We start from the raw sequence: 16,949 nt of genomic DNA, 5'->3' as shown, positions 1-16,949 counted from the left end.
ATAGAGGGGAATAATCACTTCCCTCAATCTGCTGGCAATGCTCCTACTAATACAGCGCAATATGCCGTTGACCTTCTTGGCAACAAGGGCACAGTGCTGATTCCATATCCAGCTTCTCATCCACCATAATCCCCAGGTCCTTTTCTGCAGAACTGCTGCTTAGCCAGTAGGTCCCCAGTCTATTGCGGTGCATGGGATTCTTACCGTCCGAAGTGCAGGACTCAGCACTTGTCCTTGTTGAACCTCATCAGATTTCTTTTGGCCCAATCCTCGAATTTGTCTAGGTCACTCTGGACCCTATCCCTACCCTCCAGTGTATCTACCTCTCCCCACAGTTTAGTGTTTTCTGTAAACTTGCTGAGGTTGCAACTCATCCCATCATCCAGATCATTAATAAAGATGTTGAACAAAACCGACCCCTGGACCAATCCTTGGGGCACTCTGCTTGATTCCGGCTGCCAACTAGACATTGAACCGTTGATCACTACCTGTTGAGCCCGACAATCTAGCCAGCTTTCTGTCCACCTTATAGTGCATTCATCCAATCCTGGGTGGCCAACTTGTGGCTCCAGAGCCACATGCGGCTCTTCAGAAGTTAATATGTGGCTCCTTGCATTAGGGTGACCAGACAGCAAGTGTGAAAAATCTGGACAGGGGTTGGGGGGTAATAGGTGCCTATGTAAGAAAAAGCTCCAAAAATCAGGACTGTCCCTATAAAATTGGGACATCTGGTCACCCTATCTTGCACAGGCACCAACTCTGAGGCTGGAGCTACAGATGCCAACTTTCCAATGTGCAGGGGTGTGTGTATGATCACTGCTCAACCCCTGACTTTGCCACAGGCCCTGCCCCTACTTCACCCCTTCCGCCAAGGCCCCCACTCCTTCCAGCCCCCTTCCCTGAGCCTGCCACGCCCCCGCCCTCCCAGAGCCTCCTGCATGCCACAGGAGGCATGGGGAGGGAGGGGGAGGCGCTGATCAGCAGGGCTACTGGCAGGCATGAGGAGCTGATGTATTACTGTGGCTCTTTGGCAATGTACATAGGTAAATTCTGGCTCCTTCTCAAGCTCAGGTTGTCCACCGCTGATCCAATCCATACTACTTTAACTTGCTGGCAAGAATACTGTGGGAGACCATATCAAAAGCTTTGCTAAAGTTAAGGTATATCACATCCACCGCTTTCCCCGTATGCACAGAGCCAGTTATCTCATCATAGAAGGCAATCAGATTGGTCAGGTATGACTTGCCCTTGGTGAATCCATGTTGACTGTTCCTGATCACCTTCCTCTCCTCCAAGTGCTTCAAAATGGATTCCTTGAGGATCTGCTCTATTATTTTGTTGGGGACTGAAGTGAGTCTGGCTGGTGTAGTTCCCTGGGTTCTCTTTCTTCCCTTTTTTAAAATATGGGCACTATATTTGCCTTTTTCCAATCATCCGGGACCTCCCCAGATCGCCACGAATTTTCAAAGATAATGATCAATGGCTCTGCAATTACATCAGCCAACTCCCTCAGCACCCTTGGATGCATTAGATCGGGACCCATGGACTTGTGCATGTCCAGCTTTTCTAAATAGTCTTTAACCTGTTCTTTCACCACTGAGGGCTGCTCATCTTCTCCCCATACTGTACTGCCAGTGCAGCAGTCTCAGAGCTGACCTTGTTCGTGAAGACCAATGCAAAAAAAACATTGAGTACTTCAGCTTTTTCCACATCATCTGTCACTATGTTGCCTTCCCCATTCAGTAAGGGTCCCACACTTTCCCTGACCACCTTCTTGTTGCTAACATACCTGTAGTAACCCTTCTTGTTACCCTTCACACCCCTTGCTAGCTGCAACTCCAGTTGTGTGTTGGCCTTCCTGATTACACCCCTGCATGCCCTAGCAATATTTTTATACTCCTCCCTAGTCATCTGTCCAAATTTCCACTTCTTGTAAGCTTTTTTTTTTATGTTTAAGATCAGCAAGGATTTCACTGTTAAGCCAAGCTGGTCGCCTGCCATATTTGCTAGTCTTTCTGCACGTTGGGATGGTTTGTTCCTGTAACTTCAATAAGGATTCTTTAAAATACAACCGGCTTTCCTGGACTCCTTTCCCCCTCTTTTCCATCCTGCCCATCAGTTCCCTGAGGGAGTCAAAGTCTCTTTTCTGAAGTCCAGGATCCGTATTCTGCTGCTCTCCTTTCTTCCCTGTGTCAGGATCCTGAACTCCACCATCTCATGGTTACTGCCTCCCAGGCTCCCATCCACTTTTGTTTCCCCTACTAATTCTTCCCAGTTTGTGAGCAGCAGGTTCAGGAAGAGCTCTGCCCCTAGTTGGTTCCTCCAGCACTTGCACCAGGAAATTGTCCCCTACACTTTTCAAAAACTTCTTGGATTGTCTGTGCACCACTGTATTGCTCTCCCAGCAGATATCAGGGTGATTGAAGTCTCCCATGAGAACCAGGGCCTGCAATCTAGTAACTTCTGTTAGTTGCCGGAAGAAAGCCTTGTCCACCTCATCGCCCTGGTCTGGTGATGACCTCCTGAGGTCCCTTCCAACCCTATGATTCTATGACTTGCAGTTCTTCCCGCTTGTTTCCCAGGCTTCTTGCATTTGTGTATAGGCACTTGAGGTAACTCGCTGATCGTCCCACTTTCTCCGTATGAGGCAGGAGCCTTCCCCTCCTGCACTTCCCCTCTTGCTCTTGCTTCCTCCCGGTATCTCACTTACCTCAGGGCTTTGGTCTCCTTCCCCCAGTTAACCTAGTTTAAAGCCCTCCTCACTAGGTTAGCCAGCCTGCTTGAGAAGATGCTCTTCCCTCTCTTCGTTAGGTAGAGCCTGTCTCTGCCTAGCACTCCTTCTTGGAACACCATCCCATGGTCAAAGAATCCAAAGCCTTCTCTCCAACACCACCTGCGTAGCCATTCGTCGACTTCCACGCTTCGACGGTCTCTATCCAGGCCCTTTCCTTCCACAGGGAGGATGGACCAGAACACCACTTGAACCTCAAACTCCTTTATCCTTCTTCCCAGAGCCACATAGTCTGCAGTGATCCGCTCAAGCTCATTCTTGGCAGTATTATTGGTGCCCACATGGAGAAGCAGGAAGGGGTTGCGGTCCGAGGGCTTGATGAGTCTCGGCAGTCTCTCTATCACATCATGAATCCTAGCTCCTGGCAAGCAGCAGACTTCTCAGTTTTCCCGGTCGGGGCGGCAGATAGATGACTCAGCCCCCCTGAGGAGGGAGTCCCCAACCACCACAACCCACCTCCTTCTCTTGGGAGCAGTGGTCATGGAACCCCCTTCCCTAAGACAGTGCATCTCATGCCTTCCAATCAGCAGAGTCTCCTCCTGCTCCCTTCCCGCAGATGTATCATCTAGTACCTGTGGAGAGAACATGAAAACAGTTGCTCACCTGTATCTGCATTGCTGGTACATGGATGCTTCTCTTTCTTCTTCTGGAGGTCACATGCTGCCAAATTTCTTCACCGTCCTTCTGTCCCTGCTGCACAGCCCACTCTGAATCTTCAGAAAGTTGTGCCGTAGAAGCATATCCTGACAAAGGTCAATACTTGTTTCTCCAGACCTTGAACCTCTCTTCCAATATGGAGACCAGCTTGCACTTTGTACAGACAAAGTCGCTTCTGTCCTGTGGAAGAAAGACAAACTGCACATCCTGTGCAGGTAACAGCTGAACGCTCATCATCCATATTACCTTCCTTCTAAGAGCTTCCTCGGGTGTTGTAGTAACTACTCAGAGAAGCCTGTAAGATGAAAGCCACAGTGGGCTCTCCCTAGGCAAACTCCCTCTGTTATCCTCTCTGCTGTTCACCACTCAGCTGGTTCGCAGCTGACTGCCTTTTTGTAACAGTGAGGCCCTCTCAAGGCTCACCTGGAACAAAGCACTCCCAATTCACACTTTTCAAACGATCAAGCACACAGTCAAACTGACAAACTGTCCCCGCAACAGACACTCAGATACTCACCAACACAGCCCCCCCAATGCAGCACTTAGCGTACCTCCTCTCGGACAGATCCCAGGCAAACTCCCTCTGTTAGTCCCTCCGCTGTTCGCTGCTCAGCTGGAATAGGGTTCCACAGCATACTGTCCTTCAGCTAACTGAAAGAAAGGGATGGAGGACTATATAATTTGGTATGCACCCAAGCTCACCCAATTATGGGTAAGATAATTTGTTTTAGGTATTCCTTTAGTCTTTGATAGCAGTGTTGGTGTCAAGATAGTAAACAGAATAGTCGCTAACTAAACTATAGCATGCTGATGTCTGCTTTCTTTGAAACATATTACAGTATTTGTGGTTTTATTTATTTTTAATAGGAAAAGGAAAAGAAGTACATGCTTCCCTTGGACAACCTGAAAGTGCGGGATGTTGAAAAGAGCTTCATGTCTAGCAAACATATTTTTGCCTTGTTTAACACGGAGCAAAGGTAAGGGAAGGTGCCAGCCAGTGCTTTTCAGGTCTGAGAAGGTTTACAATTTAATGAAAATGACTGCAGTTTTGGTGTTCCCATAAAATGAGACATTAAACCTCTTAAATACTGTCATCTCAACTCTTTCTGTGCTATTCCTTTAATCCTGATGCATGGCACCAAAGGTTAGCATCCTTACATCATTCTCACTGTTCATGGTGTGGATTCAGGACCATGGCTGGTCATTTTGTTCCTTTGAATGAGTGACCGATCCCCTCCCTGTCCTATTTTTGTGTCGCTGGACCTTCCATCTGAGACTTTTGTACTTTATGGGCTAGATCCTGGTTGAAATTGGCAAGCTCCATTGACGTCAATAGAGCTACATTAACCTACGCCAGTTGAGGATTGGCCCCTCAATTCCACAGAAACACTGTCTCTCGTCATCAGACACTGTAGGTGTTTTTTGAAAAACAGTTGAGGGACAAATGAATGAGATACCTCTGTCTTCCTAATTCATTCGAATCTTAATTCAGCACCTGACACTTTTCCAGCAAGCCTGCTGCTTCTGAGTATCGAGTGGTGAGAGTGTTGTACCCCTGTGGAGATATTCTTCTAAAAAGCAGGAGAGTGTGACTAGCGTGTACAAACAGAAAAGAAAGGTGAACGCTACAACAAACACACAAATGCAAGTGATCAGTGCTCTCTTTCTAAAGGGAGGAGTCATGCTTGCAGTTGGCTCAATGAAGCTATAGCATTTCAGTAGATAAGCTGCATTTTCTGGAGTCCTATTTTCAAAAAATCAGTTTAAGTACCTGTAATACTTGTCCTTTATCTTCTCCTTCACTCACCTCACCCTTCAAAGCTTTGTGATGTGCTGAAATGTCTTTCCAGCTAAGAAGGGCTGGATAGGACTCTCTGTAGAATCGGTTGTTATTGCTCCTGAACTGGCCAGAAGTGATCATTCCAGCAAAATGAGGCACACTCTCCCACAAGGGCTGAGCGGGCTATCTCTGAACCACTCCCAGCTGCAGCTGGCTTCAGGAGTGAGAGACTAAGTTTGAGTCTCATGTTTGAATGCCCCGTAAAGTCTTGCAGTACACCTGGTAAACTGTTGGGCTGGGCTCGCATGTTCGTATTCTGTTTCAAACACTGCACTTGGAAAATATCTCACAAATAATCGTTAGGAACATGAGCTAAAACTCTTGACCATTTGCATTTCTAGACTCCGCAGAAAGCTTTTTAAACCTTTTTTTGCCTTTTTAGAAGTTTTATTTTGAAATGTAAGAGAAGTTATCTGAGGAACCTGAAATGTAATTTAACTGTTTACACACACAGCTCAGTCATGGAATATAACTTTGTAGTGATGGATCCTTGTCAATTTTATTGATTCTGTGCAGAGTATAGGAATATTTTTTTAAGGAACGCGTGTAGTTCAGCCCCTTGGGTCGGAGGGCCTTATGTTCCGCAGGGACAATTCTCCTTTGTTTTGCTAATGGTTATGAATATTTTGTGCTTTTTAAATATTAATGGGCAAACTGCTGTGAAGAAAGGAGAGAAACAAATCATTTACCTTTTCCAGTTCACCAAAAAGGGGCAGAGTGATTTTTCACGTGTGCATTTTCACCAGATCTTCATGTAGATTGTGGAGTGAGGATTTTAGATTCATATGTGTAAAATCTGTTAGAACTACTACACACTCAGTTTTTGTCTGGGCCTCCTGCATTCTGAAGTTGCATTAAAAGCATCCTGAAATATATATGGGCATGACAGGACATGACAGTGCACCAATAAGATGCCAGAATAATGTCGTCTAAGTAGAATTCCGTAGCAAGAAGAGATGGGCTCCTTGTTCATGGGAATCCTTTTATTAAACTATATTTAAAATGGCAATTTATTTGCTACCACAATGCAGCTGATTTTCCTTTGATCTTTCTAGAAATGTCTCTTTTTGGCTGAAATTAAGTGTTGTACTGGTTTAATATCTAATACTGCCTCACAGTAAAAACTTTACCCTGCAGTAGCATTGTGGGGCTGTTGAGGCTTGGATGAAACGATCTAGTGCTGGGGCTTTCAGCCTGGTGGTTGTGAACATGTATTGGGTTGTGACCACCCTGCCCTTCCCACCTTGCTAGGTTGGGGGCTGGAAGTTCTTGGATGAAAAACGTTTAGATCCACTGGTATAATGGATATCATTTTATTTTAAAGTTCATTGATCATGAAGATATTTTTCTGGGGGGGTTTTGGGGAGGAGGGGGAAGAGGAATGTTAACTGTGAGAGTCTGCACTGTTCACTTTTTTTATTAGTATAAAATAAACTCCATGTCTAGTCACTCCTTTCATATGCTACTAACTGAGAAAGAAGTCACCTTTTTTTAATTTTTATCTGTTGAGGATTTCCGAGACTCCAATGATTTCAGTATTTGAAAAACAGATAATTAAAGAACAGTAGTAAAGCCATCTACTATAACATCCCAGAATAGTATGTGGGTCATCCTGTGTTCCACTTTCCTCCTTAATCTCAACCAGCACCCAATTTTTGTGCATCGCCTAGGCAAAGTTTCTTCGTGTGCATTTAAAAATATTTAAATTGTTAAAGCCAGGTCTCCCTTTAGTCAAGAGAGTTTCCTTGATGACTGTTCTCTCATTCCCAGCCTCTTACTGCCAAGGTATTTCCTGTAGCCATATGTTTCTGATACTGTACATTTCAATAGCTTCCTGGATTATGCATACTGCATTTTTTCCATTTATGAAAACCTCCCCAGTTGTGAAATACAGTTACTAGGGGAAATCCTAGTTTTGCTGAAAAGAAACATAGACAGGCTTGAATAGGAGACTGTTAGTTTCCTTACTCATCTATCTAATCTCTGTCATTTTGATTTACTGCAGAAGTCAACAGCTCTCTGACAAATCAAATGTGATTTGGTAACGTGTAATGAACGAAGATTATGGCAATTGATTTCATGGAGAAGATAAATTCTCATGTAATGAAACATAATTGTGTGTGTATGAAGAGCCTGCGTTGTGAAATAATGAATTTAAATTCCTTTCTGATTGCTTTCTAAATTAAATCCCTGAAATGGAATAGGAGGGATATGCTGCTTATCCAAGTAACATTGCCTAAACAGAAGGAAAAAGAAACTAGAGGTTTCCAGCAAACCAAATAATTGTTAAAAGCTGTAGAGAGATACCATGTATTTAAACCATACGTACTACTAAATTTCACATGCCGGGGCATATTAATGTATGTGGGCTCTTTTGATTTACCTAAGTAGAAGCATTTGGGGCTAGAGCAAATGGTATTTGAGAAACTGCCATTTGACTCGCTCTCCCATTTTAACAATGATTGACTAGCATTCTGTCATAAGTAGAACTAATAAAGCCAGGGAGAGGATTTTCTGTCCAATCCTATGCTCATGAACAGTAGGTCCACATCCAACGGCTGCACGATGAATAAGCCCGAGGCTCCTGGGCAAAGTTCAAGAACAAACAAAAGATAATAATTCTGTCTTTCCCTGAAAGTTTATTTTTATTCTAGGATTTCAGCACAAATGATTTGCCCACTCCCCACATATTTCCCATAAAAACTATTCACTGATGGATTTTTTTTTTCTTTCAGGCAAGTACTTTAGCTTGGAACAAGCATTATAGTCGCAAATATGCCTCTTTTTAGGAACTGTACAACAGTTCCAGCTGTCTTTAGTTAAAAAGGGGAAGCAATCATAGTCTCTGATGATCTTACTAATGGCTGTGGAATTCCAGATAGTGCAATTCAGTGCTTAATTTGTGCCTCTAGGCTTGGCAGTTCATAGTCCCGGCACCTCTGGGCTTGCCGCGTCAGTTATGAAAGTAAAAAAATTGCTGGAGCCCCGGCACCTCTCTCATCACAAATTAGCACTGGTGCTATTTCATTTAATTTGTTTCTGTGCCACCTTAAAATAACCCTTTCAGCCTTGTAACAGAGAGGCAGAGCTTTTTGGTTGACTCACTCTATTGGCAGGTATTCGAACCTTGTATTAAGCTGTTGCAATTTCTGCTGACTCCTTATGGATATCAGAAGGGGTTTGAATAAAGAGAAGTGTGAGGAGTGCATCTTCCTCCTCTCTGCTGTAAGCAGGGGGAGAGTTCCCCTTCCACGTCTTCTCCTGAATTTAGGGGAGATCAGCTCCCTCTTCTTGCTTCTTCTCTCCTGGTGAAAAAGGGACACACCAGGAGGGAGATTTTGGAGCTACGGAGCCATAGGAGGAAGCTGGTCTGTTTTGTTTGCTGGCTGGAGAGTTGTTTGCTGGCTGCTGCCTTTACCTGCCAGTAGCGGGAGCAGCACCAGCACCTGATGGGGAGAAAAATTGTCTGTTGGGGAGTCCCTTATCTACCCTTTTTCCCACAGGAAGCTGTGTTCTCCTGTTTGATGCCCTCTCCCTTCCAGGGTGGCAGAGAGGGAAAGAGGCTCCCTCATCTCTCCCTACCTGGCTCCAGGGGAAAATGGAGACTGCTGCATCCCCTCCCCTAGCCATACTCTCTAGAAGAAACCGAATGATCTTATCAGGGTCCTCTCTCCTCATGGTTGTCCGTAGTGGGGTGTGTGGGTGGAGAGGTGGGTTTGGAGAACAAGAGATGTTCCTCTGCAGTTACACAGACTCACACTGAGGACCCAAATAATAGAGGGCCTGATGGAATAGCTAATATTGGCACTTGGGTGTGCCAGCACCTGCTGTCCCCTGGTTGAAGCTTCAGCCTCCAGACAGCTTCCATCTGAGGAACGAATGGTAAGGCAGGTAGAGGAACCATTGTGAAGATAAAGTCTTGGGGACACTGAAAGAAAAACCAAAATGATGCTTTCCCAGATGATGGGGTGAGCCACCAGCCCCTATGTGGATTGTGACTATCAGAAGTTACATGGTCTAGCTGAAGCTGCATGGGCTGAGATACCCACGGGAGTGTCGTGTGACTGCTGAACGAGTAGCGGTGATGTCGCAGTGTGTTCCCATGTTGGTATGGGAGAGCTTATTCAGAGATGAACAACGGCAGACAGCAGAACTTGTTCTGAGTTGTCCCTCAGCCATCACTCCCCTATGCATAGGGGGCAAGTAGGCTGACTCTGGGGAGGGGTGCCATACTCATTCATTAGCCTGGGTAGTTGTCTTCAGGAGAGAGAGGGAACATTTCCTGGACCCTAGGGGATGCTCAAGAATGTCATTCGGGACTATGGCACAAGAAATGCACAGGCAGAGAAGAGACTGGGTCTTCTGGAGGCAATGTGTGACTTGGGGAGTTGGGTGGGTCCTGTGTGGGTTGCAAAGGTGGCAGAGTAGATGTTCTTGGAGGGAAGCAATGTACCAAGTGGCATGCCTCTTGTAAGCCCCATCCCATTAGCAGGAATTGTAAGCTTGAATAAAGCTCTTGAATTTCTTCTGGCTGCCACATGGCAGCTGGTTACCACCACCCTAACATCTAAGGGGGATAGAGGGGCACCCAAAAGAGAGGAAACTACTGCAGGGAGCTAAGACCTAAGAGCTGCTGGATGGAAGCCAAGCTCAGGGAGGAAGCTTAGGCTGAGGTGTGTGTTTTATTACTGTTTTTGATTTACCAAGAAAGCCAAGCCCCAGGGAGAGCTAGGGGCTGAGCCTATTCATAGCCCATATGTGGTGTTACAAATGAGGGAGTGAGAGTGCGTTAAAAAAATCCAGATGAATTTTATCCAGATAACAGTTTTTTGAGGTTTGTAAACTACAGCAAACTTCTGGATTCTGTTCAGTTCAGTACTGAAGCAGTTGTAATCTAAAGAAATCCGATTTAACAAATAAGTTTTAAGCCCCAATTGCAGTTCAGTAGCTTACTGCTCTGCCTTATCAGTCCTTTCATTTATATCACCATTCAGGGGAAATAGCAGAACACAGCATTTGCAGGTAGGGGACACCAGCATAGAGGTCTTAGGCCTGGCATTACAGAGCAAAAAAAGCTCTTAAGAAGAAGCAGCAGCAATGCTAAAGTCATCACAAATAGCATATTTGTTGTGTTTAGCTGCAAGGAGGCCTCTCATTACCTGTAGAATTATGGACACATACCAAAAAAGTAAGATTTTTTTAGTGGTTTATATGGAACAATCAAGTTTATTGCTGCAGTTTGCCAAAATATTGCTGAGTCAGTGAACGAAGCTGTTTGCTGGAAAAAACAATGTCCTCTGACACACTGGAAGTAGGTGCAGCAATCAACATTTGCTCATTTATTTAGTATTTTTTAAAGTGCTACATAGGTAGGCTTGGAAGGGTTGCATTTTTATAGGCAAATGTCAATTTTCCTGTACACACACTAACCAACAGAAAAAATACTTCCATCAATAATCAAAATTCACAGATAGGCAAGATAAGAAAAATGCCACTGGAGAACTTCTTAGTGTTTGAGTTAAAGCTATTTACTTTGTATATTTTGACATATACTGTTGACAGTTTCTGTTTTAACAGTTAGAAAGCTTAAATTCTTTGAAACTCAACATCTTTTGGCATTAAATAATCATTGTTGCCCTCTCCAGTTTCCCACAACTATGACAGTTTAAATAGATAAGGGGAAAAAAAAGCTTAAACCCCATAATTTTGCACAACTGTGAACATTTAAATTGATAAAAATTGAAAAAATACTTTGATAATATCAATGTTTATTTTAATCAAAATTATAGAAAACATTTAATTCTGCCAACCCTTTCTATAAGGATGGTACCTAGGAAATAACTAAATTTTTACTTCTGTTTTATTCTACCCATTATACTAGTATTATACACTGCTCTTAGGCAAATCATGTTGTTTTCTGTTAATTGTTAGTATTACTCTACCAACATGTGTGATTATAACAAACAACTCCCTGTCCAGAAACAATGGAATCCTAAAGGCTGAGTTATATCTAAGATAGAAGCTGTACTAATTGCATTCTAGAGTATTAATTGGATAGTTCTGTGCTGATTTAAGTTATTACTGCGAGCACAGATGATCAGTGAGACATGAGTTATGGATATAGTTCTGTTATGGATATATTTTGAAATTTAGACACTTTCATAATCAAGGTAGTCTACAATGATTAGTATATTATTCTCTCTCTGCTCATTTTCCCCATTAGGACAATAGTTATGTTAATTTAAAAGATCAATAGACTTCAGTGGGACTACTCAAGTGGGTCTGATTTGTAGAGTAAAGCTCAAGCACTTTTCTTTCCTAGCATTGTTTCAGAGATGTTCTGTTTGGTTCTTCTGGAAAAAAAAAATATTTTGAGAGGCATGTGTAATTAATTTTAATTAACACACATACTTATTGTAGTGAACTGAAATGGCATGCCTTTGTAGAAAATGTTAGTCACACATTGCTGCTAACTTACTACAGATGGATGGCTTCATAAAGAAAATATTTGCAGAGCCCTAACTTCATTGCATTTATTCTTTCCTTTAAAAAAACTGGCTGTCTGTATTTAAAAACTGCTTATGGAGTTTCAGGTGTGTATAACAATATGCCAAAGCACACTTCAAATCCAGTGTATTGTATCTAGCTTACTTAGAGTTGAGTTAATATAAAAAATACCGGTCTTGAATGTGTATATTTATGGAATGTTTAGATTCCTGTTCCTTTTTACATGGCTGTATATTAAACACATATTGTGTATGTATTTTTTTCATTTTATGGTAATTTTCAACCAAAGTGAAAATATCCAATATATGCAACTTTTTAGTTTTTCACTCCAAAAATGTGGATCAGTCTGCATTCAACTCTAGACTTTTAAAGTCAATTCTATTATGATGCAATAAATATAAAAAGACCCCGAAATTCACAAAATAATTTCAGATGGCAAACATTTCTGTTTTTGGACCCAATGCTACATCACATGGAATTATGTGTAAGCCTGTGAGTAGTTTCACTGACTTCAACGGGATTGTTCAGGTTAAGAGGGTGTAGGTGTAGTAGTGCGTGGGGTTTTGTTTTTTTTTTGGTTCAGAATCAGGGCCTTAGTGGTTTATGAGCTCAGTATTGCATATTTCACAGACATTCCTGCTCTATAATTTCTAGCTGTATTTGTCATGGCATATTTGCAGACTTATGAGTGCGGATAAATGCCTCCTTATAATCTAACTTGATGTTTTTTGCTTTATATATTCTCTAATAATTACATGCCACTTACAGTACATCTGCTTATCAAGGTATAGCAGGTCCATCATCATTATATCTCAGCAGCTGCCTGTGCACAAAAATATGTTGATACACATATAGAAGAATTGAAATGGAAATTATACAGCGGTTGCCCTTAAAAACATGCCAGTTTTGCCTTCAATACATAGGTATGGTTACATAAGTATGAAGGAATTGCTAGAGAAATTGCAAATATTGTCATCAAGCTCTATGGTTTACAACGGTAATCAGCAATTTAAGAGTGACCACTGTACAATGAAATCTACCCTAAGCACTGCTGCCAGCACTGTAGGCAACTTAAAGAACTTCCCCTGTGGTTTTAAGTACAATTTTTTTCAGCTACTGGTTAAAGAGTGAGACCACATTAGCTCTGCTTTTTTATATGGCAGGTAACTTGATGGAATGTTCTGGGGCAACAAAATTTGGTGCTGATGTGACAGGAATCCTGCAGGTGCAGAAGCGCTGACCAGGGCCGTCCCTGGCTATTTTGGAGCCCTATGCAACCCCTCCACAGGGGGGCTGTGTGAGGCCCCAGGCCTCTGTGGGGGAGAGGGGGGAGACTGGCCCCAGGCCTCTATGTGGGGGTGGAGGCTGGCTGGTCACTTCCTGCGGGAAGTGGAGTGACCTGGCCCCAGCCTGCTCTGCTCCCCTGGCTCCCAGGCTTGGGGGGAGGGGGGAAAACTGCCCCCCAGCACTTGCCAGCTGTGCGGCTGGGAGTCAGGGGAGTGGAGCAGGCTGGAGCTGGGTTGCTCTACTTACTGGGGAGTGCTGGCCGACCGCTTCTGGAGTCCGCAGAGGAGTGGGGACGGGGTGGGAAGAGGCAAGGCAGGGGTGGAGGCCCTAGGGAAGAGCCAGAGCAGGGCCTGGAGCAGCATGCAGCTCCGTCAGGCACCTGGAAATTTGATGCCCCAAATTTCTGGGTGCCCTACGCAGCTGTGTACTTTGTGTATGGGTAAGGACAGCCCTGGCCCTGACCTTGATACCAGCCATATGTGCTATCATTAAGGCTATGATTTAGTCACAGGTATTTTTAGTAAAAGTCATGGACATGTGACGGGCAAGTGAGTGTATGAATGTGGGAGTGGACTGCATATGTATTGTGGATAACTTACTGGGCATGTGCAAAAATAGAAAGATTTAGTATTCGGATTATAGACAGGTATGTTATGTTAAACAAGATTGGATTCTCTATCCCTGGTACCATTCACTCTGCTGTATTGAAAGGCCCATCACCATTCCTCTTCACACACACACAATGCCCACCCTCACAGATAGATGCATGATCTCACTTGAATGGTGTGTCTTCCATTGTTTTGTCAGTGTCTCTGTGTGACTTTTGGTTAACGTTGGGCCATACTGTTGAAATTTGTTTAATGCCTTAGCAACTCATTTTCTAGGTACAACTCTACTAATTTGGATGTTACATTTTCTTTCAAAAGTCAGATTGTTTTCATGATATTTCTTTCACTTTAGATTAGTTTCTCCATTTCACATTCGTTAGATCTGTTTGTGTTTCTTTCCACTGGGTTGAAAAACCTTGTTTGAAAAGATTTTTAATTGTTAGCCCTGATCTATGAGCCTCTTTGTACTATTATAATTATATTATAGTATGTCTTTGCTTAGAAATCAGTATAGGGACTTTTGAAATGATTCTGGGATGGAAAAACACATTAATTTCAGCATGGGCAGATGTGCATTTATTTAGAGTAACCAGAAATGCTCCCTGCTTTGTGACAGTTATGACTAAGAGCTTTCCCAGAATAATACTAAATGCAGTTCTCTAAATCAGGTGCTTGGATGTTTTGGTCAAACTCCATGAGATAAAAAGCTGCTGGAACATCACACAGGGTTGATATTGTCAAGGAACATCTACATTAATAAGTAGGTCATTGCAAATCTTGAATGAAACTGCTTGAAAGGAATCCAAACTCCATCTTCTCCTAATGTGCAAATGAATTATGTGAACCTGGAGCGCAATAATGATCACGTATACAGTATAAAAATGTTATGATATATAATAAATTAGTTTGGATAGGAATTAGAAGAACCCAACGTGTTGGAAAAAAAATAGTCAGCCCCTTCACATCTCTTCAACCATGAGGGCGAGAAGCTTTTTTTTGTTTTGGATTTTTTTAAATGGAAACTGAGATTCTCACATAACCACAGGATTCCAGGAATTTTGAGGCATCAAGAAAAACACCAAATATCACAAGACTCATGATAAAATAGTGAGAACTGGCAACCCAGCAAACCATTTGTAGTAATGTGGGCTAAAAACACTCTCAGATTACACATTGCAACAGCAGAACATACCTACCACAATATATTTACAGATACAGTGGGCGCACTTGAAAATTTAATTCCAGTTCTGGAGTGGTTGGTCCATTGAAAGTGGTTTTCAATAGAAAGCTAGGTTTTCAGTTAAACAATTTTTTATGAAAAGCGCTTTTTGCAGAAAATTGAGTTTTCATGAAAGAATGGAAAACCAAGGTTTTTGGCTGAAAACTGAAGCTTTTGGAACTAAATAATAATAATAAGTGAAATGTTAAGTTTTTCAATGAAAAGTTAATTTTATGTAGGAAAAGCCTCTCCTCATTTTCCAATGTTCTCATACTGGTTCTAGCAGTATGCCTAATTCCAAGTATATGGCATGAGTTTATTAAATAGTTTCTCTGCTAAAGAAACCTAGTGAATGTATGTGAGATAAAGTAGGTATCTCTCAGACTCAGAAATTGTGTAGCTAGAGAACCATTGTTATTGCCAAGTACCTGAACCCTGAGTTTAGAAGTCTAAGCTCAGCTGGTTTTCCCATAGGCTGATTTACCACAGAACTTCATAAAATTATTATACGTAACTTCCAGTGCAACACATAAATTAGGCAATTCTCACGTCAAACACTCCATAACTGAGATGAAATTCTCTCCCACCCATACCTTTTTCCCTCTTGTTCAATAACGTTTGGCATTCTACCTTATTGTGTTGGATGCATTATCTACACTTGTTTGCTAGTAATATTTCATAGCATATGTTATCTACAGAGATTTTTTTACTTGCCTTGTAATTCTGCTTCTCTGAAGCAGACAACTTCCAGGATTCTCACATACTGACCCACGTTCTCTTAGGGGTTGGTGAAAACGCTTTCAGAGGTGGTGGTGATCTTTACATCATTATTCTGCCTACTGAGACACTGGCTTTTCAATCATAGAATCATACAATATGAGGGTTGGAAGGGACCTCAGGAGATTTAGTCCAACCCCTTGCTCAAAGCAGGGCCCATCCCCAATTTTTGCCCCAGATCCCTAAACGGCCCCTTCAAGGATTGAACTCACAACCCTGGGTTTAGCAGGCCAATGCTCAAACCGCTGAACTATCCCTCCCTTGCCATTTTATTTGTTGTGATTGGCTTGGTTTTTACTTCATTTCCCACTCAATCAGGAACTGATTAGAAAGTTACAAAAGCATCACTTCCAGGGTGGCACACCACCACCCCTAGCAGTAGGGAGAGAAAGATCTTGGGGCATTCTGATTGTCTTGGGCAGGGGAGCTGAGAGCAGGACCAAGACTACCATGCAATATATCATCTTTGGAAAGGCAGAATTACAAGGTAAACATAAGTAGCGATTCCATTTCTGTAATTGTATTACATGTCCACTGAGCTCTACACACCTCTATGCTTTGACTTGGTTTCGTTTTGCTATCTAGGGCAAGAAAGAAAAATTAATTATGTCATGCATACTTTTACTACAGTGTTAGCATTGTTAGTTGCGAGCTCTATATGAGAGCTCTGCCTGGTGCATAAGCTAGTGGGTGGGGCATTTCAGGCAGCCTTGCATAATGGATATCTAGCTGCCTTCAAACCCTGCCATGAAGGGGATGACCCAGATAGTAACTGGGTCAGTGGATGTACTGTCTCAGGAAAAGGAGTTGATAGGTCACTAGAGTAAATGTTCAGTCACTGTTAATTGTATGGTATTGTGTTCTGCAGTATATATTATATTTGATATGGCAGTAGTGCCTAGGGGCAATAAGAGTTCCTTTGTGCTAGGCATTGTACAGATGCCTAAGACAAAGAATTCACAGTTTAGGTTATGACCAGAGTCAACATATGAGGGAAAATCAAATATCTATGAGTTCATAAGAATTATTAATAGCTGAGAGGTAACAGTAAAAACAGAAGTCTCAGTATGTCATCTTTCCAGTAATGTGTGATTAGAGGGGGAAGAAAGAGAAAAATATAACTAGATAACTTTTCCAGGAAGTAGAAATGACTTCTCTATTTGATGGAGTTAATCTCAAAACATCAAATTGTTATTTACAGGAATAGAACTGTGTGTATAAGGTATTATACAGTTTGTAAATAGAAAATATTACTCTTTTGTC

At 42.5% G+C, this 16,949-nt stretch overlaps 1 protein-coding gene across 7 annotated transcripts in view; it reads left to right on the top strand.

Moving 5' to 3' along the window:
* Window positions 1–16,949, top strand: part of DNM3 (dynamin 3) — a 298,280-nt gene that overhangs the window by 190,603 nt on the left and 90,728 nt on the right. For all 7 annotated transcript variants that reach the window (XM_073356327.1, XM_073356323.1, XM_073356326.1 and 4 more), the window contains one exon: window positions 4,316–4,425. In XM_073356327.1, coding sequence (XP_073212428.1) covers window positions 4,316–4,425 — 110 coding nt within the window. The remainder of the gene's footprint in view (window positions 1–4,315; window positions 4,426–16,949) is intronic.

Source organism: Lepidochelys kempii, chromosome 8, assembly GCF_965140265.1.
Source record: "Lepidochelys kempii isolate rLepKem1 chromosome 8, rLepKem1.hap2, whole genome shotgun sequence".
Classification (NCBI taxonomy): Eukaryota; Metazoa; Chordata; order Testudines; family Cheloniidae; genus Lepidochelys; species Lepidochelys kempii.
This window is presented reverse-complemented; position numbering and strand designations above follow the sequence as displayed.